We start from the raw sequence: 22,969 nt of genomic DNA, 5'->3' as shown, positions 1-22,969 counted from the left end.
TCTTCTCATTCAGGTCTCTACAATGTCGGATCCTCTCAGTGAAGATCTTCTACAGAAGAGAATTTTCCTGATTTACCCATCAAGGATGGATATGGACAGAGACAAGATGGCGGAGAGGATATTACACCTCACCCTAGAGATCCTCTTCCGTCTCACTGGAGAGGTGAGAGATTCTGATGACGTCACATTACATCATTCTTATCTATGGGAATAACAGATGGACAGAACTGGAGAGGTGAGGACTCTGGAAATGTCTGTAGTGAGGTTTATTAATGTGTCTCTCCATAACCAGGATTACACAGTGGTGAAGAAGACCTCTAGTGATCGCTGTCAGGACCCTGTGTCTGAGGGATGGGGAAGACCCCTGAGCCCAATCACGGGGCCTGCACCTCACCCCCTGATCCATGAGGACAACAATGAGCAGAAGATCCTAGAACTCATCTACAAGATGATTGAGCTGCTGACTGGAGAGGTGACACTGCTGGGAATGCTGGGACATTATACAGTAACACTATGAAGGGATCGGGGGATGACGGTATCATTGTGTGTGTCAGGTTCCTATAAGATGTCAGGATGTCGCTGTCTATTTCTCCATGGAGGAGTGGGAGTATTTAGAAGGACACAGAGATCTGTACAAGAACGTCATAATGGAGGTTCCCCAGCCCCTCACATCTCCAGGTAATAGACAGGACTAAATACACACGGCCTATAATTATCTGTATGTAGAGAATGAATTCAGTCCCTGTATGTGTCTCCTCCAGATCTATCCAGTAAGAGGACAACATAAGAGAGATGTCCCCGTCCTCTTCGTCCACAGGACTGCAACCAAGATCCCAGTGCTCCTCAGGATCATCAGGTAGATGGAGAGAAGGTGTCAGGAGATCTCCCCTATGATGTGTAGACGGCTGTGAAGGTCTTGTGCTCAGTCTTGTTTTATCCACCAGTATTATATGTTTTATACTTGTGTAATGAGAGCGGTGGAGATGGCAGGATTAGAGCTGATCATAGATGGGACTTCTCCATCTGTCTGTGACTTTTACAATATTTGTTTCAGGGTGAAGATCTGACCCATATTAATACTACAGAGACATATGAGAGAGATGATGAGTGGTGTAAAGAGGAGATTCCCACATATGACTTCCCAGGTGAGTAGTAACCACTGAATGAAGAGAAGTCAAAGATTCCTCTCAGTCACCGGCTGTGGCTGCTTTATCGGTGGTGTAGTCCGGCCGTGTTACTGGGACGCCCTCCCAGGGCTGTGGGGTACTCGGGCCGGGCCCGATAAGCTTCAATGGGAGATGTCACGGCAGCTGGGACCCGGCCCGTGGCCCTGGGCGCCCATTGTAAAAGGGAAATGTTCAGTGTGCTTATGATGAGTGATTCGTGACGCCACCTGTGGTGTTCGGCAATAGAGATGTAAGCCGACGCTGCAGACAGATCCTCTGTGTGACGAACAGCCCACCGCCACTTACGGAGGACTACTAACGGGGGTCCCGCTGCCAACAAAACGCGACGGACAGCGGACCCTGTGTCACCACTATGTCACAGTCCCACCACTGACACGGGTGTATCAGCGGACGGAGGGACGAGACACACCGCCGGCACACGGCTATCACAGGCACAGTGGGGGCTTATCTTAGTTATCCTACCACTGGCACCATGTGACCAAAAATATCCAGCAAGCTAATCTCGCTCTACAATTTATCGCAGGGGGTGTATTTTGGGTGCCCCACCACTGCTATCAATCTTCCAAGTACTGCAGGGATTTATGTATATCCCACTTTCTCAGTTCCACTTTGGAACTCGCAGCTCTCCGGCTCCCCCCTTACCCTCAGGTCAGTCAGAGAACTGCACCTAGGATAATTAGTCGCCGGACGGGCTGCCTGTTGTGAACCGGCAATTAGGCTTCTGCAGTAAGGGAATTATCAATGCTGTGGCCGCAGCCCCTCATTCAGCAATATAAGACCCTTCTGTACTGCCAGCAAGCCGCAATAGCCGTACACAACGTGCTGCCACCAGTCATGGTTACTTAATTCACAGTGTTAAATTAAGAGGTTCCGTGGCAAACCCCTTGAATTAGTAGCGATTATCTATCAAAGGCGTATAGTTCGATTCTTAGAGCATGGAGACAGGCTAAATATTAAATCATTTATTTTCCGAAAGAGGACAGTGATTACAGATGAAAGTTGCTATAAAATTGAGACATAAAATATGTACAGTACAAATATAAAATAAAGGGATTAAAAACAGAGGTACACTCACGGTTGATCATGACTCTTTAGGCAAACCCATGCGGCTGGAGTTCTTGTCAGCACAAGGACTGGAGCTCTTCTGAGCTGGTTTTGCCAAGGATATGCCTTATAGGCTCTGCTTTGTGACATCACGGAGAGATGCATTCTGGGTTAATCCCACCTCTCTCTTTCCAATGTAGGAATCTTGCTAAAACTTATAATCATCATATCTTCGCGAGGGAAACCCGCACAGACATATATATGGCGCCATTGTTTGTGATTTACCACATAGAATAAAACAATACCACGCACGGCATAGTTACGACTTCTATTTGGGAGCAAATCATATCTTAGGTTCTGGACATGGTAGAACTGTGGAAGTGACACTGTAGCGGAGCTGGGACCGCTCGGATCACAGAAATATGGTTATTATATCTCTATGTTATAGGGCTTTCGCAGGGCAGGCTCTTAAAGGTTTACTTCTAACCTTTATTTCAGACAAAGACCTTTTTCCCGCACTTTTTCCTTTCAGTTGAGGCTGAGAGAAGCCAAATGGTGTAAGAGGAAGTTGGTTTATAACACTTGGGGGGAAGGGAAGCTGCTGCACTGTGCAATGTAACTGAGACACTGGCAGGCAGCTTCTGACAAAATGGAGGATTTTTTTTAGCACATTCCAACAGAAAACAAATCTTGCAGATATTGTACATCACACCACCCCCCTTAAGAGGGCGCTAAGGAGGCATTACCTCTCGGTAATCGGCCATGCGCCCCTCAGCGGGTTCGCCCCGGCGGGACAACCCATCGGCATTGCTGTTTTCACTGCCCTTCCTGTGTTTTACAGTGAAGTCGTACTGTTGAAGGGCAAGGCTCCAGCGGAGCAACCTTCCATTGGTTCCGGACACTGTATGCAACCAGCTCAGATGGTTGTGGTCGGTTACCACCGTGAAGGCGCGCCCGTACAGGTAGGGCTGCAAACGTTGCAGTGCCCACACCATGGCCAGACACTCCTTCTCGATGGTCGAGTATGCCACTTCCCTCGGCAAAAGTTTCTGGCTCAGGTACAACACGAGGTGCTCTTGGTCCCCTGAGTCGACCTGGCTAAGCACAGCACCGAGGCCAAACTCGCTGGCATCGGTCTGTACCATAAACGGGCGACTGCTGTCGACTGCTCTCAACACTGGAGAGTTGCACAGGGCTGCTTTCAAAGCTTGGAAAGCCGCCTCACAGTCATCTGTCCAGTTGACTGTTTGGGGTAGCCTCTGCTTGGTGAGGTCCGTCAAGGGTTTTGCAATGGCGTTATAGTCCTGTACGAATCGCCTATAGTACCCTGCAGTGCCCAAGGAGGACTTCACCTGTTTCTTGGTCCTGGGGGTGGGCCAGGACACGATGGCGTCCACTTTTCCTGGCTCCGGACTCATGGAACCCCCGCCTACCCGGTGCCCCAGGTAGTGGACCTTGTGCATGCCCATCTGGCACTTTCCCGGCTTGATAGTCAGGCCTGCCTGGTGAAGACGCTTGAGCACCTCCTGGAGGTGCTGAAGGTGTTCCTCCCAGGTGGAACCGACGGCAATATCGTCTAAGTACGCCACCGCGTACTCCTCCAGTCCCCGAAGCAGGTGGTTGACCATCCGCTGGAAAGTGGCAGGGGCATTCTTCATGCCGAAGGGCATGACCGTGGACTCGTACAGTCCAAAGGGGGTGATAAAGGCGGATTTCTCCTGCGCCTCAGGGCTCAGGGGAATCTGCCAGTATCCCCGACTCAAATCCATGATGGATATGTAGTTGGCGTTTGCCAACCGCTCGAGCAGATCCTCGATGCGCGGCATCGGGTGAGCATCAGAGGTTGTGATGGCGTTGAGCCCCCTGTAGTCCATGCAGAACCGGGTGGTCCGATCCTTTTTAGGCACGAGGACTACAGGTGAAGCACACGTGCTTTTTGACCATCGAATCACCCCCAGCCTTAACATCTCATCGATCTCTTGGCGCATGACTTGTTGCACCATTTCAGAGATCCGATAAGGTGTTCGCCGTAATGGGGCGTGATTCCCGGTGTCCACCTCATGAACCGCTAACTCCGTCCTCCCCGGTTGGTTGGTGAACACGGCCCAGAAGGGTTCCAGGGTGGCCATCAACTGCAACCGCTGGGATACGGTTAGCAAACCACTCATCTCCATGTCCTCAATGGACCCATCAGCCTTGGCTTGGGCCAGCATGTCCAGGAGGGGATCTTCCTCCCCATCCTCGGGCAGGTTGCAGACCGGTAGGACGCAAGCTTCACGTTCGTGGTGCGCCTTCAGCATATTGACGTGAAAGGCCTTGCGCCTACCCCGAGCATGGTCAAGCGTGACCACGTAGGTGACCGGGTTGAGCTGTTGGTGGATGACGTACGGGCCTTCCCAGGCTGCCTGAAGCTTATCCATTGGCACGGGGACCAGCACCCACACCTTTTGACCCACCTAGTAGGTCCGCTGCCGGGCGTTCTGGTCGTACCAGTGGTACTGGTCAGCCTGAGCCTGCGTCATGTTGTCATGTACCAACTGCGTCAAGGTCTGCATCTTGTCACGGAAGCGCATGACATAATCCACGATGGACACTTCTGTGGGGTTTGGTTCATCTTCCCAGGATTCTCTTATCAACCCAAGGGGTCCCCGGACTCGCCTGCCATACAGGAGCTCGAAGGGGGAGAACCCGGTCGAGGCCTGCGGAACTTCTCTGTAAGTGAACAACAAGTGTGGGAGGTACCGCTCCCAGTCGCGCCCGTGGGTCTCAACCAGCATGCTGAGCATCTGTTTGAGGGTACCGTTGAATCGTTCACACAAACCATGAGTCTGTGGGTGATACGGACTCGATACCAGGTGCGTCACCTGCATTTTCTCACAGAGAGCCTCCAATAGGCGAGACATGAATTGGGGCCCTTGATCGGTAAGCATCTCCCTGGGAAATCCTACTCTTGAAAAGATGGTCACCAGTGCGTTAGCCACCTTATCTGCCCTGGTTGAAGACAGAGCTACTGCCTCTGGGTACCGGGTAGCGTAGTCTACCACGGTGAGAATGTATCGCTTTCCGGAGCTGCTGGGGACGGACAGCGGTCCTACAATGTGCACCGCGATTCTCTGGAAAGGCTCCTCTATCACCGGCAAAGGAATAAGGGGAGCCTTAAGAGCAGGCCCCGCCTTACCCACTTTTTGACAGGTGGCACAGGAGCGGCAGTAGTGTGTTACATCTGTCCCCATCTTGGGCCAATAGAAGTGTTGAGACAGCCGTGCCTTTGTTTTGCTGATCCCCAAGTGTCCAGCGAGTGGAATCTCATGGGCAATCCGCAACAACTCAGTTCTGAACTGATAGGGGACGAAGAGCTGTCTTTCCCTCAACCACTCCTTTTTAGGATCTCCGGGTACTGTCTCCCGGTACAACCTTCCTCGTTCCCAGAACACCTCCTTATCAGACTCGGAGGTGGGCGTCTTGGCGAGACCTCTCAATTTCTCCAGGCTGGCATCTGAGTGCAGAGCAGCCTGGAACTCCATGCTGGAGGCTGCCAGAAGTGACGTCAGGGTCTCCTCTTTACTGGGACCCTCTGGAACCGGCTCTGGGTTCACCTCTGGTTCAGTCTCTCCTGTAGCAGCAGAGGGTCCAGAAGACAGTGCGTTACCTGCGATCTGGGCACTCTGACTGCGTGTGACAGCTGCTATGTATGCTGCCTCCCTGGGGATTTCTACAGACCCACCAGCCGGTGCTGCCCTGGGCTCTACCACCCCATCCACCCCCAACACTTCAGGAGCAGTGCTACTTATGGGCCAGTTACCTTCCTCGGTGGCACTGGTCAGCTGCATGGCATTACCTTCCTCATGGTGCCCATGCACCTCCCCATTTCCTTGAGCACCGTTGCCTGCTCCTGCCAGGGGTTCCTCAGCCATCTCACTCTGCAGAGTGACGGGGCTGAGCACCTCGGTACCTGTGGACACATCTACCGTTTCAAAGAAAGGGTTAACGGGTTCAGTCGGCACAGATACATCAACATCATCATTATCCTTCCTAGGAAAAGAATGGTTATCAGTTTGCTTTGGTACATTCACATCAGCATCAGCATCATACCTGGGGAAAGAATGGTTGTTAATTGCATCATTACTCATCAAGGCATTAGCAGGTAACACATTCAGTTTCCCATCATCATCATCATCATCAGGGTTAACGTTACCCTTATTATCAGTTTGGGGAAGGGTGTCAGGGACGTAGTATGCAACCATCCGCCCCAAGTCAGTCCCCAATAAAACATCAGTGGGCAAATTTTCAGACACTCCCACCTCCCTCAACCCGCTCCCAGCACCCCAATCAAGATAAACCCGGGCCACTGGCAAGGGACAACGGGTGCCTCCAATCCCGGTGACAGTCAGGGTTTTCCCCTCGACAAACTTCAGGGGCCGCCAGTCCAGGACGGATGAGGGTTCGTTCAGCCCCGGTGTCCTTGAGGCCTGTAGCAAGACGGGCCCCCACCTGAACAGGTTGAACGTTGTCGTCAGCCCTCCCAACCACACCTCCCACCAAAAGAACAGAGGCGTTGGGCCCGGGGGCCTTGGCTGGGGGACTCTTCGGCTTTTCCGGACAGGTGTACGAGAAGTGACCAGGCCGCTGGCAGTGGTGACACAGGCGCCTGTCAGTCGCCGGCCTGCTGTTGGCAACAGGGACTAGGCCTCTGGAGGGACGGCTAGCTGGGGCACTGGGGTTGGTTGCAGGCTTACCCCCTTTCCAGCTGGTAGCGACTGGCCTCCGCATCTCGGGCTTCCGGTTGGCCTCGTAGTTGTCGGCGATCTGCGCCGCTTTGTCCGCGTTCGTTGGTTCGCGGTCCAGGATGAACTGTCGGACCTCAGCTGGGCAGAGATGCAGGAACTGGTCTTTGATCATCAGATCCCGTAGCTGCTCAAAGGATTCAACGGACAGTCCATGGATCCACTGGTCAAAGTGGGTCCTGAGTCCTTGCACCACATCACTGTAGCTATCATGTGGGCCACGTTGGAGGTGCCGGAACTTCTTTCGGTATACCTCAGGTGTCAGCCGATATTTAGCGATCAGCGCCTCCTTTATGGCGCGATAGTCATCATCATGCGCTTGCGGAAGAGAAGCAAACGCCTCCAGAGCTTTGCCTTTTAGCCCTGGGGTCAAGTACCTGGCCCATTGGTCTTCGGGCAGTTGGTACTGTCTGCAGGCTTTCTCAAAGGCTCGCAGAAACGTGTCCAAGTCCCCGTCCTTTTCCATCACGGGAAAATGCTCTGGCCGGGGTTTAGGAGTCTGGACGCTGCTGGGCTCACCGCTTCGGGCTTTGGGGGCCTTCCACCCCCGCTGGAGCATCTCCAGCTCATGGGCCCTCTGAGCATCTGCTTGACGCTCACGTTCGGCTCGGGCCTCCTGCCGATATTGCTGGATCAGCCTCACCCGTCCATCACTGTCTTCGGCGGGGAGTTCGTCCAAGGCCATTTGCAGATAGGGGTCCACCACGTTCTGGTTGAATGTGGGGCCAGCGCTCATGAGTGGAGCCTCCGCTGCAGCCCCATTGTTACTTGAGCCCGATTCTGCGTTCGCTGGGCTCTGGTCGTTTTCCCGTTGCACCAGAGCCGCGATCAGTTGGGCTTTGTTTTTGTTTGTGGTGTCGATCCGCCACACCCCGCAGAGGGCAATAAGAGATGCCTTGTTATGCTGCTTATACCACTCTGCTCCCATCGTAGCCATGGTTGCCAAATAAAAGACAGAAAAGAAAAACGGAGAAAAAGGGAGGGAATACTTGCAAGTACACACTAATGTCTCAGGACTAATAACCACTGAGTCTGTTCTCCAAAACCTATGATGCAGGATTTTAGTGAGAGGAATGATTGCTCAAACCAAATCACTAATGCTCTAGGATTATCCCACCGCTCTGCCACCAATATGTGACGAACAGCCCACCGCCGTTCGCCACTTACGGAGGACTACTAACGGGGGTCCCGCTGCCACCAAAACGCGGCGGACAGTGGACCCTGTGTCACCACTATGTCACAGTCCCACCACTGACACGGGTGTATCAGTGGACGGAGGGACGAGACACACTGCTGGCACACGGCTATCACAGGCACAGTGGGGGCTTATCTTAGTTATCCCACCACTGGCACCATGTGACCAAAAATATCCAGCAAGCTAATCTCGCTCTACAATTTATCGCAGGGGGTGTATTTTGGGTGCCCCACCACTGCTATCAATCTTCCAAGTACTGCAGGGATTTATGTATATCCCACTTTCTCAGTTCCACTTTGGAACTCGCAGCTCTCCGGCTCCCCCCTTACCCTCAGGTCAGTCAGAGAACTGCACCTAGGATAATTAGTCGCCGGACGGGCTGCCTGTTGTGAACCGGCAATTAGGCTTCTGCAGTAAGGGAATTATCAATGCTGTGGCCGCAGCCCCTCATTCAGCAATATAAGACCCTTCTGTACTGCCAGCAAGCCGCAATAGCCGTACACAACGTGCTGCCACCAGTCATGGTTACTTAATTCACAGTGTTAAATTAAGAGGGTCCGTTGCAAACCCCTTGAATTAGTAGCGATTATCTATCAAAGGCGTATAGTTCGATTCTTAGAGCATGGAGACAGTCTAAATATTAAATCATTTATTTTCCGAAAGAGGACAGTGATTACAGATGAAAGTTGCTATAAAATTGAGACATAAAATATGTACAGTACAAATATAAAATAAAGGGATTAAAAACAGAGGTACACTCACGGTTGATCATGACTCTTTAGGCATACCCATGCGGCTGAGAGGGGTGGAGCCACACATCTCCACTCATCTGGAGTTCTTGTCAGCACAAGGACTGGAGCTCTTCTGAGCTGGTTTTGCCATGGGAATGCCTTATAGGCTCTGCTTTGTGACATCACGGAGAGATGCATTCTGGGTTAATCCCACCTCTCTCTTTCCAATGTAGGAATCTTGCTAAAACTTATAATCATCATATCTTCGCGAGGGAAACCTGCACAGACATATATATGGCGCCATTGTTTGTGATTTACCACATAGAATAAAACAATACCACGCACGGCATAGTTACGACCTTCTATTTGGGAGCAAATCATATCTTAGGTTCTGGACATGGTAGAACTGCGGAAGTGACACTGTAGCGGAGCTGGGACCGCTCGGATCACAGAGATATGGTTATTATATCTCTATGTTATAGGGCTTTCGCAGGGCAGGCTCTTAAATGTTTACCTCTAACCTTTATTTCAGACAAAGACCTTTTTCCCGCACTTTTTCCTTTCAGTTGAGGCTGAGAGAAGCCAAATGGTGTAAGAGGAAGTTGGTTTATAACACTTGGGGGGAAGGGAAGCTGCTGCAGTGTGCAATGTAACTGAGACACTGGCAGGCAGCTTCTGACAAAATGGAGGATTTTTTTAGCACATTCCAACAGAAAACAAATCTTGCAGACATTGTACATCACACTCTGGGACAAATGGTGTGGTGCAGCAATGATGTTATAGCCCTCCACAGGCAGGACTGTAGTCCCAGGGCAGTGTAGGTGAAGTGACACTTAGATGGTGTAGTGTCAGGCGCAAGAGATATAGCAGTGCTGGGCAGGTTGGCGCAGGAATAAGTGGAGGACACCAGGGCATGTAGTTCCAAAGCTTTACTCACATTCTGTTGCAGGTACAGGTGCCCACATCCATGCCGTGTCCTCCGGGCCAGGAGCTCAGCCAACTTCCAGGCAAGATGAAGTACTCCTTTCCAACACTCCGCCAACATATGTGCCTTTCTTGAACGTCTCCTCTTATAGCGCCTTTGAGTGAAGTACTCTCAGTACTGAATTACACTGGAGTTCCTCCTGTCATATGTTCCTATGAACTCTACTTGTACGGCAGACAGCTGTAGCCTGCTTCGGGGACTCCTTGCTACTAAGTCCCGGCTCACTAATATGTTGCTGTTGTGCCCCAAAGTCTTGAGTGGGAATAAAGTTGTCACTACTATTCCTCCGGTGTCTGCTGCAGGACCATTAGTATCCGTACAACCTTGGGGACAGGACCCCGGCCTTGCGCTTAGAACTTGAAAAGCGTTCTCCTCTAACCCTGGTCCTTGTTCTGTTAGCAGCGGATTAATCAGCGTAACATCCAGAGTCAGCAATACAGAATGTAGATTTATTCATATCCAGGTTGAACCGCTTACAGCATGAAATGTGATCAGTCTGGTATCTGCTGTGGCTTGCAGCATGGGAGCATTACAACAAGAAGGGACGAGAAGGAGGGGGCATCCTGTCCTTTTTTTTTCACTGAACTTTGTTAACAATCTCACAATATGCACAATATATCAAACAGTACAGTAGTAGTTGTTGCAATACATACAGATCAATATGCATTATTCCAACACCCCCACTCAACAACTATTTATCCTCTTAGTCCCAGTGTGGTTTAGAATTTCAGCCATTTTTCCAATTTCTGCATCTTCCTGATGAACTAAAATCACATCGTCCACATATACATCCACTTTCCATCTGTATATTTTGTGTATAATCATGGATCCGCTTGACCTCTTTTAAAACCTTCTTCCAACAAGACCTTATTCATCTTGGTATTCCATGCTCTTGCTGATTGCTTAAGACCATAAAGGGATTTTTGTAGTTTGCAAACAAGATTCTCTTCACCCCCTTTTACATAACCTTCACAAGTCATGTATCAGTCCTCCTCAATGTCACCATTTAAAAAGGCAATTTTTATATCCAAATGTCTGACATTCATCTTTTGTACAGCAGCTAAGAAAGCTCTGAACGTGGTCTGTTTAGCGACTGGAGCATACGTAGCATCCTAATCTTCGCCATACTTTTCAGAATATCCTTTTGCCACCAACCTTGCTTTAAAACTGTGGACTTTACCTTCAGAGTCATATGCACTTGATTGCCTTTTTGCCCTGTGGCAGCTTGGTGAGTTTCCAAGTTTGAAGTTGATGAAGCGATTTGATTTCCTCATTAGCAGCATTGATCCACTTTGTTCTTTCATGGACAGGTAGTTCTTGCATTTCATCCCATGACTGCGGCTCTGATTCAGGTAGTGTATTGACTATGTAGGATAGACGTTTAGCTGGTACGCCTCTGTTTGATCTTGAAGATCTCCTGATTTCAGATTCACCTGATTTTTCTGTTGTTCCTTCAGTGGTTGAAGAATCCAGCCAGACCTCTACATCCTCCTTGTTATTGTCTTGTAATTGTGACTTCATCTGGACTACTGGCGTGATGTCACAAAACTTGGGGGACACAAAGTTCTCATCAATCACTACATCTCTACTTATTGTGACCTTGTTTGTTTCTGGGTGTAGAATCCTATAACCTTTCTGGGTTTCACTGTAGTCTACCAGGATCCCTTCCTTAGCGTGAGATTCCCACTTAGTTCGCCTTTCTTTGGGAACATGTACAAGTGCTTTACTTACGAATATTCTTATATGATGTAGTTTTGGCTTTCTGCTGTTCCATTGCTCAAACGGGAGTTTTCTCTGTAGCTTTACCTGGTAGTCTATTCTGAAGATAGCAAGCTGTCATGATTGCTTCAGCCCAATATGCTGTGGGCAGATTTGCATCAAACAACATACTTCTTCCACTTTCACAGAGTGTTTGGTTCCTTCTTTCCGCGACACCATTTTGCTCAGGATTGTACGGTACAGTGGTCTGAAATAGGATTCCATTTTTCTTTAAAATGCTCTGTGTCTCATTACTTGCGTATTCAGTCCCATTATCTGCACGTAGAATCTTTGGCATTCTCCCAAATTTATTATATACCTCAGCTAGATATACTTCAAGTTTCTCTGGAACTTCTTTCTTGCTGTGAAGCAGATGGACAACTGTATATCTTGAATGATCATCAATAAATGTGAGAAAATATCTCTTCTTCCCAGGAGTCTGAGTGCTCATTGGACCACAGACATCTGTATGTATTAAATCTAGTGTCTGTTCTGTTCTTGTAGTACTTCTCTTAGGAAAAGCTTTTCTAGACATTTTCCCTTTGATGCAGCTAGTACATTTCATTATCTGGTTACATAGATCAATTGTAATGTCCTCAGCTAGTTGCTTTTGAACTAACTTCCTTATTGCTTCTGGGTCTCTGTGTGCTAGGCGCCTATGCCATACATGAATACAGTTATTGTGCCTTTCGTCCTGAGCAGTGTACACACACTCTTTGCATTTAAGCTGGTAAAGTTCATTTGTGATTTTTCCTTCTGCTAGTGTGTGGCCCTCTTTTGAGATGATGCAGCTATCATGCTTAAATGTAACTTCATTTCCTTGTTTTGTGAGTTTCTTCACAGATAGTAAATTACTCTCAAGACTAGGCACATAGAGCACATCTTTTACTGGGATCTTCTTGCTTTGTGTTGGTGAGATTTGACAATCAATATAACCATCTCCTATACCTTGTGAAGTCATGTACTGACCATTAGCCATAATCACTTTCTCTGACTTACTTTGGTTAAGCTTAGAAAAGAAGTCCCTGTTATTAGTCATGTGACTAGTTGCTCCAGAGTCTATACACCATGCATGCTTTGATGTATTTACACTGACAGTAAATGCAGTTTCAGTATTCACAGAATCATTTTCTGCAGACACAGCACTTTTAACGCTTTGAAGACTGCTTTCCTTTTTCAGCTGATTCATTCTAGCTTTGCAGACTCTGCAGTCGGCTTTCAAATGTCCTGATTTCTTGCAAACAAAACATTCAGGTGTTTGTTTTAGGTGCTTTCTGTTTTCATTTAGATTTTGTGTCTGTAAAGCAGATTCTGCATCGCATGTCCTGCTCTTTACACCTTCCGCTTTCCGCTTATATTCATCTATGAGCTTCCCTCTGACATACTCCAATGTAAGCTCATCATCTGGGCGCGCATCTAGTGCAGTTACAAGCGTGTCATAGTTTTCTGGAAGACCACTAAGCAGTAATGCGGCTACATGAAAGTCCTTCAAATCTTCCCCAATGCCTCTCAGGCGTTCTACAATCTCTAGAATGCTTGTTATGTAGTCCTGCATATCCTGGCCATTCTGTAGTTTAGACTGGTACAATTTTCTCATGAGATAAAGTTTATTGCTTAAATTTATCCTCTCATGCACATTTTGCAGTTGCTCCCACATTTCTCTTGCAGTTTCACTTTTACACACATGCACAATCTGATCATCATCTATACTGAGTGATATGGTACTTTGTGCTTTCTGATCCATCTCTATCCACTCCTGTGATACTGGGTCAAGTTTAGGGTCCTGTGTGTATTTCCACGTACCTTCTCTTATCAGCAGCATTTTGACTTTGAATTTCCAGGATTGATAATTCTGGTTAGTGAGACTTGGTACTGTAAACTTCATGGAGTTGCTGCTGCTGGTGGCCATCTTTGCTGTCTTCCTTTCTTTTCTTTTCTCTGTGATCTGGGGATCTAGGACTCTGAGCCCATAACCTGTTAGCAACGGATTAATCATCGTAACATCCTGACTCAGCAACACAGAAAGTAGATTTATTCATATCCAGGTTGAACAGCTTACAGCATGAAATGTGATCAGTCTGGTATCTGCTGTGGCTTGCAGCATGGGAGCATTACAACAACAAGAAGGGAAGAGAAGGAGGGGGCATCCTGTCTGGTTTTTTTTTTCACTCAACTTTGTTAACAATCTCACAATATGCACAATATATCAGACAGTACAGTAGTAGTTGTTGCAATACATACAGATCAATATGCATTATTACAACAGTCCCTCATTCAGTATTTACATAAAGGGTAAGAATGGAGATGAGATTATTATAGCATTACTTGATTATTTAAACTATTTGCATAGTTTTTCCCTCTCTGCTTTAGAAGTCAACAAACTGGCTCCATAACACAATGTGTAACTAGCATATCAGCAAACATCACTAGTGATCAAGGATAAGCGCACAATAAAAGTCAATATTACCGGCTTACACAAACAAAAGTCTGTTTTCTTGACCAACTAGAAATTAACACTTAAATTTAAAGCCAACATACAGATAACATTCTATTATTCTTCGTTTGCTAAAAAAATAGTCTGGTTAATTAAGGAACAATGCTGTATGTCTTCACAATGCCAAAAGTAAAAAAAAGTTTTTAAAAATATTAAAAAAGTAAAAAAAAAATATAAAAGTTCAAATTCCCCCTTTTGCCCCATTTAAAATAAAACAATAAAAAAATACATATTTGGTATTGCTGCATTCAGAATCAACCGATCAGTATAAAAAAATAATTAACCCGATCACTAAACGGCGTAATGAGAAAAAACGTAAAAAAATGCCAGAATTAAGTTTTTTGGGTCGCCACACTATTGCATTAAAATACAATAATAGGCGATCAGAAGATCATATCTGCACCAAAATGGTATCATTAAAAACGTCAGCTCGGCACACAAAAAATAATCCTTCACCCAACCCAAGATCATGAAAAATGGCGATGTGATGGGTATCGGAAAATGGCGCAATTCTTTTACACTTTACCTAATGAAGAGGAGTTATTTTTACTGATAAATGTTTGTTTTGAGTCGTTTATGTTCTGTTAGTATTTGGTTTATCCTATAAAACTCCCATATAATATTCTCACATTGAATTTATTCTCTAAAACTACCATATAATATTCTCACCTTGAATTTATTCTATAAAACTCCCATATAATATTCCACCCTTGAACGCACGCCGCGTGCATCATGTATTTGTACAATTTGTGAATAATATATATAGGTTCTCCCCGTCTGAGTTATTTTTGATGGTCAACAAAATACGATTTTCCTGTCATTCATTTCTCACACTCTAAGTATAATGATGACTTTTCTGTGTGGGATTTTTGATGTTTAAAAAGGTTGTCGGTACCTGCTTTCTTGGGTCTCTTGAGGTTTTTACGTCATGTGAGCCCTGTGCCCAATCAGCGCTGACGTCACTGTCCCCACCTTCGGACAAATCAAGCATCATGAGGCCGTCAAAGAGCAGCCGCAGCCCTGGCTTCATGTTGGTGTTCAATACGTCCAAAGGAAGGAACAGTGAAGCTGCCGCTGATTGGGCGCAGGGCTCGTGTGATGTGAGAACCTCACATAAGCCCCGGGACAGTGAGTCTCAACACCGCTGAAGTGGAGCCGGCGCACCAGCGGAGTATGAGTGTTTATATTTTAATGAGGCCAAACATGAGGAATGAGTTCACTGAGAAAAAAATATATACAGTTAGGTCCATATATATTTGGACACAGACAACATTTTTCTAATTTTTTTCTAGACATTACCACATTGAATTTTAAACCAAACAATTCAGATGCAGTTGAAGTTCAGACTTTCAGCTTTCATTTGAGGGTATCCACATTAAAATTGGATGAAGGGTTTAGGAGTTTCAGCTCCTTAACATGTGCCACCCTGTTTCTTAAAGGGATCAAAAGTAATTGGACATATCAAATAATTGTAAATAAAATGTTCATTTCTAGTACTTGGTTGAAAACCCTTTGTTGGCAATGACTGCCTGAAGTTTTGAACTCATGGACATCACCAGACGCTGTGTTTCCTCCTTTTTGATGCTCTGCCAGGCCTTCACTGCGGTGGTTTTCAGTTGCTGTTTGTTTGTGGGCCTTTCTGTCTGAAGTTTAGTCTTTAACAAGTGAAATGCATGCTCAATTGGGTTGAGATCAGGTGACTGACTTGGCCATTCAAGAATATTCCACTTCTTTGCTTTAATAAACTCCTGGGTTGCTTTGGCTTTATGTTTTGGGTCATTGTCCATCTGTAGCATGAAACGACGACCAATCAGTTTGGCTGCATTTGGCTGGATCTGAGCGCACAGTATGGCTCTGAATACCTCAGAATTCATTCGGCTGCTTCTGTCCTGTGTCACATCATCAATAAACACTAGTGACCCAGTGCCACTGGCAGCCATGCATGCCCAAGCCATCACACTGCCTCCGCCGTGTTTTACAGATGATGTGGTATGCTTTGGATCATGAGCTGTACCACGCCTTCGCCATACTTTTCTCTTTCCATCATTCTGGTAGAGGTTGATCTTGGTTTCATCTGTCCAAAGAATGTTCTTCCAGAACTGTGCTGGCTTTTTAGATTTTTTTTAGCAAAGTCCAGTCTAGCCTTTTGATTCTTGATGCTTATGAGTGACTTGCACCGTGCAGTGAACCCTCTGTATTTACTTTCATGCAGTCTTCTCTTTATGGTAGATTTGGATATTGATACGCCGACCTCCTGGAGAGTGTTGTTCACTTGGTTGGCTGTTGTGAAGGGGTTTCTCTTCACCATGGAGATTATTCTGCGATCATCCACCACTGTTGTCTTCCGTGGGCGCCCAGGTCTTTTTGCATTGATGAGTTCACCAGTGCTTTCTTTCTTTCTCAGGATGTACCAAACTGTAGATTTTGCCACTCCTAATGTTGTAGCAATTTCTCGGATGGGTTTTTTCTAATGTTGTAGCAATTTCTCAGGCTAATTTCACACTAGCGTTTAAACGACGCGTGCACGGCGCCGCTAAGCCACGCCCCCTGCCGGCTCCCTGCCCGCCCCTTCCTGTTATCGCCTCCTCCGAGCGCAGAGGGCTGCATGCGTTATGCGCACCCTATCTTTAGCATAGGGTGCGCAGGCCGTGCGCAACTATGAATATAGCGTGCGCTGCGCATTTTTGAATGTGCGCTGTGCGCGCCAAAATGCAACATGCTGCGTTCGGGGCGCACCTCCAAAAATGCGCAGCGCACGCTATATTCATAGTTGCGCACGGCCTGCACACCCTATGCTAAAGATAGGGTGCGCATAACGCATGCAGCCCTCTGCGCTCGGAGGAGGCGATAACAGGAAGGGGCGGGCAGGGAGCCGGCAGGGGGCGTGGCTTAGCGGCGCCGTGCGCGCGTCGTTTAAACGCTAGTGTGAAACTAGCCTCAGATGGGTTTTTTCTAATGTTGTAGCAATTTCTCGGATGGGTTTTTTCTGTTTTTGCAGCTTAAGGATGGCTTGTTTCACCTGCATGGAGAGCTCCTTTGACCGAATGTTGCCTTCACAGCAAAACCTTCCAAATGCAAGCACCACACCTCAGATCAACTCCAGGCCTTTTATCTGCTTAATTGAGAATGACATAATGAAGGGATTGCCCACACCTGTCCATGAAATAGCCTTGGGGTCAAATGTCCAATTATTTTTGGTCCCTTTAAAAACAGGGTGGCACATGTTAAGGAGCTGAAACTCCTATACCCTTCATCCAATGTTAATGTGGATACCCTCAAATGAAAGCTGAAAGTCTGAACTTCAACTGCATCTGAATTGTTTTGTTTAAAATTCATTGTGGTAATGTCTAGAACCAAAATTAGAAAAATGTTGTCTGTGTCCAAATATATATGGACCTAACTGTATACAACGTATTTTTAGGACTATAAGACGCACCTAGGTTTAGAGGAGGAAATTAGGAAAAAAAATTGAAGCAAAAAATGTGGTTAATTCTGTACTTAATATCCCCTATCTTGGTATATATGGTCCCCTCATCCCTATTTTGATACACATGGTCCCCTCATCCCTACCCTGGTATGCATGAATCCCTCATCCCTATCCTAGTATGCATGGCCCCATCCTTATCCTGGTATGCAGGGCTCCCATCTTGTCATAGTATACAGGGTCCCATCCCTATTCTGGCATGATTGGCCCCATCCCGCTCCTGGTATGCAGTGCCCCATCTCATCGTAGTATGCATGGCCCCCATCCTTATCCTGGTATGCAGGGCCCCCATCTTGTCCTGGTATGCAGGGCCCCCATCTCTTCCTAGTATGCAGGGCACATCACTATTCTGGTATGACTGGCCCCCCATTCCAGTCCTGGTATGCATAGGCCAATCCTTATAATTGGCCCCCATCCTGGTATCCATTGACACCATCACAAAACATTAAAAAAAAAAAGCATTACACTTACCTACCCGGCTCTCTCTTGCTGAATCCTGCTCTGATACCAGCAACTGCTTTATGCTTGTAAGCAGCACATGGCAGGGACATAATGCGTTGCTCACAAGCAGAGCACAGCTGCCGGAGTACTCGCCGTTAAAACTATTTCAACATTATGAACATAAAAAAGGCTTCTCCCCTATGTGACATCTCTGATGTTTATTAACAGTTGATTTCCAAGTAAAATATTTCCCACATTAAGAAAATGAAAAAGGCTTCTCCTCTGTGTGACTGCTCTGATGTCTAACAAGAAGCGCTTTCCTGCTAAAACATTTTCCACATTTTGAACAGGAAAAAGGCTTCTCTCCTGTGTGAGTTCTTTGGTGTTCATTAAGATTCCCTTTCTGGTTAAAACATTTCCCACATTTTGAACAGGAAAAAGGCTTCTCCCCTGTGTGACTGCTCTGATGTCTAATAAGAAGCGCTTTCTGGCTAAAACATTTTCCACATTTTGAACAGGAAAAAGGCTTCTCACCTGTGTGGGTTCTTTGGTGTATATCAAGATTCCCTTTCTGGTTAAAACATTTCCCACATTCTGAACATGAAAAAGGCTTCTCTCCTGTGTGAGTTCTTTGGTGTTCATTAAGATTTCCTTTATGGTTAAAACATTTCCCACATTTTGAACAGGAAAAAGGCTTCTCCCCTGTGTGAGTTCTCTGATGGCGATCAAGATCTATTTTCCATTTAAAACATTTCCCACAATCTGAACAGGAAAAAGGCTTCTCCCCCGTGTGATTTCTCTGGTGACTAACAAGATGCCATTTCTGGTTAAAACATCTCCCACATTCTGAACAGGAAAAAGGCTTCTCTCCTGTGTGAGTTCTCTGGTGAGTAAGAAAAAGTGATTTTTTGTGAAAACATTTCCCACATTCTGAACATGAAAAAGGCTTCTCTCCGGTGTGCGTTCTATGGTGTGTAACAAAATGTGATTTATATGTAAAACATTTCCCACATTCTGAACATGAAAAAGGCTTCTCTCCTGTGTGAGTTCTATGGTGAGCAACAAGCAGTGATTTACGTGCAAAACATTTCCCACATTCTGAACAGGAAAAAGGCTTCTCCCCTGTGTGAGTTCTCTGGTGTGTAACAAGATTACATTTCTGGGTAAAATATTTCCCACATTCTGAACATGAAAATGACTTCTTTGCTTTAGGAGCAGTTTGTTTTTTAATGCCTCTTTTGTGACTTTGATTTTTCTTAGTAGTAAGTAATGAATCAGAAGATGGGACCTGTTTCATAGGATAAGATGACAGATCTTTGCTGTGAATGGATGATGGTATATCTGGAGTAACAGCAATCACTTCAGTTGTATCTTGTAGGATCTCAAGATCATCAGATTTAAAAGTTGAAGATGTCAGCTGTCCCTCTGATCTCCTGGTACAGTCATCTGCCAAGATTAAAAAAAATTTTTTTTTTATAAATAAAATATCCTTGAGTTTTATATCTTTGAATGTTTCTACTTAAACTGTCCATAAAAATGGCAAGCTATGTAAAAAACTTTAATTATTTACCAAGACAATGACAGTTCACAGTCTAATAGAAAACCTTGTTGGATGAGCCAGTAGTGTGCGGTGTTCAACTGTTTGTTCATTCTGCCTCCCAAATATCAAATATAAAGAAACCAATCAATGTTATGTAGGCAAAAATAACACCAATTCTCATCTCACAAAAAACAAGTCCCCACTCAAGTCCATCATCTGTCAATGGAAAAACAAGAGGTTCTTACTCTATTAGTGGCTCAAAGGCTGCTGAAAAGCAACAAGGTTTCTACAAACCAATCCAGCAAAACCCGCTATCACTTCGGAGTCTTGCAGTGTGCTCAAACATAGAGATGAACGACTTTGCCTTTTTTCGGGTCGAGTCGGGTTTCACGAAACCCGACTTTCGCAAAAGTCGGGTCGAATGAAATCGGCCGATTATCGTGAAAAGTCGAAGGCCGACTGAAACACGAAACCCAATGCAAGTCAATAGGGAAGCAAAGTCGGCAGGGAGTGGAGGACAGGAAACACACCTACAGTGCCCATTTCAATGCCAGAAACATCAATTTTTATTACTGAAGCTTGTCAACCTTAATTTACTTCAGAATAATAGTTACGCACTGGAAACTGGGGGTTATTTGGCTAAAGTTGTGGGGGGGGTAGGGCTAGGTTTTCATGTGCCCTGGGCCAAAGAGCGCCCGCCCCTTTAACACATACCACAACTCATGATACTCCGATACGGCAGAGAAATAGCGGTATAGTACAATGAAAAATATTTCACTTTTAACATCTCATGACTGATATCGATTTTAAATTCTCCAAAAGCTCCAAAAACGGACAGTATATTACTCCATATAGTATTATGGCCACCGCATAATGCGCTATACAGAGTAATGAAGCCCATATATTTCTCCATACAGAATCATTTGTCCCAAATAATGTTCCATACAGTATATGATGAGCTCCACATAATGCTACAGTATATGTTGGTCCCCATGGATGAAGCTCCACTGTCTTATGGGCCCAAATAATGCTCCATATATAATGGGCCCCATTTCAAATGCTCTAGTGTATAATGGGCCCTGTAAATGCTGCTCCAGTGTCTGATGTCCACCTTTGGAATGCTCCAGTGTATGGTGGGCCCTATATATCATTCTCCAGAGTATAGTGCTCCCCAAAAATTGCTGTCCCAACATTGAAAACAATTAAATAAGTCTCCCCGCTAGGGAATCCCTGTACTAGTATGGACTCCTCATTGTCCCCATCTTCCATCTCACTGCACTTGGCTGTTTAGGCAGGGGGCGTACAGACGTGATGTCATTGCGCTCTCTGATCAGAATATCACTGTCAGGACACGCGGAAGACGTCATGGCGGTGGAGCAGGGAGAGTTAAGCATTTCAACTTTGCAAGTGCTGTGATCCTGAGCAAGCAGGGGGGCCCACTCGTTGGCGACGGCACTGGCACGGGGCCCCTCATAGTATGGCGGTGTGTGGCGGTGTGTCTGACGGCGGGTGGTCCCACCGGCAGAGACACTTTTGCGTACTATGAGGGGCCCTGTGCCAGTGCCGTCGCCCATGAGTATGCCCCCCCACCTGCTCAAGGAACCTGCACTTTCATCTGCACCTTCCTCTTTGTCACCGTGTAAGGTGGTACAGTATATGGGAAGGGTAACCTGAGTTTCATCAGGGTCAGATTCTGGCTGTGTAGAGTGTGAGGGGAATGTAGTGGTCTGGGTCAATGTACCAGCAGAATCACCTAGTAGTGGCTGGGCATCAGTGCACTTGTGGCGTCCCCAGGAGAATGGTCGCTACAGTGGCATTACCTTCCTCCTAGGGAGTGTGATGTCATGCTTAGGAGCAACGAACGATCTCTCTAGCAGTTAAACCAACACACAACACATTTCCCACTCCAGGCCAGCAGGGAGACCTCTGAACCTGACAGCTGAGGAGCTGCTCTCTGTGGTCGGGAGGAGGTAAGTTAGGGCACTCTGTGCAGGGAAGGGGAAGTGTGTGGACGTGAGAAGGGGAGCTGGAGGATGAGCAGAGTTAAGGCTCACACCTAGCTGGAGCGCATGGTCCGGATTCTGGTCTCCGAGTTTGTAGGGACACTGACGTTTCTGCAGCAGAAACCGGAGCAAGTAGCAGCTGTAAATGCTCTGTACCCAACTAAGGCTCGGAGGCCCCAGCATCGACGTGTGGGAGCCAGAAGGAAAAGGCTACGGCTGCCTGCCATACGAGAAAGTTCCAAAAGAGAGTCAACAGGGGGAACTTCATTGAACTCAGCACTGCGAGTACCTCAGATAAGCGCTAGAACGGAGGCCACACTACCTACCTGCCGAGAGAGAATTCAAAATTGGCTTCCAGGCTGACCAACTCCTCCATCTGTACTCTGGGTCCTGGACAGCACTTACCAAGTACAGGTAAAGGAACTGCACGACTGTGTCTGTCATCTTTCTCCTGCTCCTGGCGCACAGCTCTGCTACATCATGCACTACACACCATCTACCAACTCTTTCATCTACCCTGTGACTACGGCCCTACCTGTGCAGGGCTTCTACAGCTTAGGCCTCTTTCACACATCCGGTGTCAGGGGTCCAGCGGCTTGCAGTGAAAAGCCGGGCCGCTGGATCCGGCCTGCAGCGGCGACACCGGATGTACATGCGGCGCCTGATGCAGCTTGGAGGACATTTAAAGGAGCCGCAGCACCGGGGGACGAGAGAGCAGCCAGAGAGAGCGGGGGATGAGAGAGAGAGATCGGGGGACGAGAGAGCAGCCGGAGAGAGAGCGAGGGATGAGAGAGCAGCTGGAGAGACAGCGGGGGACGAGAGAGCAGACAGAGAGAGATCGGGGGACGAGAGAGCAGCCAGAGAGAGATCGGGGGACGAGAGAGCAGCCAGAGAGACAGCGGGGGACGAGAGAGCAGCCAGAGAGACAGTGGGGGATGAGAGAGCCAGCCAAAGAAAGGTATGGAGCGTAGAGAGAGGGAGAGAGAGAAGGGGAGGGGGAGAGAGAGATGCGCGCCGGCACTTGTGGGGTTAAAACTCACAGTGCCCGGGTAAGCGCTGTTGAAAAAGCCGGTCCGGCGCTGCAAAAAAATGTTGCAGCCAACGTTTTTTGCAGACGCCGGACGGCGCATGTTTGCCGTGTCCGGAAAAATCCGGAGGCGCCGCATGTCCATCCGGCACGATGTGGCGATCATTACATTCTATGTGAAAAAAACGGATCCAATTCCGGATCGGGTTTTCACAATTTTCGCCGCACTGTGCCGGATTTAAAAAAACGGATGTGTGAAAGTAGCCTTAGCTGCACCACAACATCTGTCCCAGAGA

General features: G+C 47.1%; 3 protein-coding genes across 4 annotated transcripts in view; 2 read left to right on the top strand and 1 right to left on the bottom strand.

Annotated features, from left to right (window-relative positions):
• Positions 1-22,969, top strand: part of LOC141094128 (uncharacterized) — a 254,798-nt gene that overhangs the window by 161,235 nt on the left and 70,594 nt on the right. The gene's annotated exons all lie outside the window — the stretch shown is intronic.
• Positions 18-1,147, top strand: LOC141094403 (gastrula zinc finger protein XlCGF66.1-like). Its single transcript, XM_073580200.1, has 5 exons — positions 18-163; positions 293-472; positions 555-678; positions 762-856; positions 1,055-1,147. The coding sequence occupies exons 1-4, from the start codon at positions 23-25 to the stop codon at positions 785-787; spliced, it is 471 nt and encodes a 156-aa protein (XP_073436301.1). The 5' UTR covers positions 18-22; the 3' UTR covers positions 788-856; positions 1,055-1,147.
• The window catches only part of LOC141094114 (uncharacterized), a 51,630-nt gene continuing 46,963 nt past the window's right edge, over positions 18,303-22,969 (bottom strand). For both annotated transcript variants that reach the window (XM_073579846.1, XM_073579847.1), the window contains exon 7: positions 18,303-19,549. In XM_073579846.1, coding sequence (XP_073435947.1) covers positions 18,360-19,549 — 1,190 coding nt within the window. In that variant the 3' untranslated portion in view covers positions 18,303-18,359. The remainder of the gene's footprint in view (positions 19,550-22,969) is intronic.

This window comes from Dendrobates tinctorius, unplaced genomic scaffold (assembly GCF_039654945.1).
Source record: "Dendrobates tinctorius isolate UK_male_01 unplaced genomic scaffold, ASM3965494v1 ptg000063l, whole genome shotgun sequence".
In the NCBI taxonomy this organism is placed as follows: domain Eukaryota; kingdom Metazoa; phylum Chordata; class Amphibia; order Anura; family Dendrobatidae; genus Dendrobates; species Dendrobates tinctorius.
Note: the sequence above shows the minus strand (reverse complement) of the source record. Positions and strands in the feature narration are given on the sequence as shown.

Excerpts from the sequence above, each read along its gene's own strand:
- LOC141094403 (XM_073580200.1), top strand. The coding sequence starts at position 23 with ATGTCGGATCCTCTCAGTGAAGATCTTCTACAGAAGAGAATTTTCCTG. Across the intron at positions 164-292 it reads TCTTCCGTCTCACTGGAGAG|GATTACACAGTGGTGAAGAA; the intron begins GTGAGAGATTCT and ends CTCCATAACCAG. Across the intron at positions 679-761 it reads CCAGCCCCTCACATCTCCAG|ATCTATCCAGTAAGAGGACA; the intron begins GTAATAGACAGG and ends TGTCTCCTCCAG.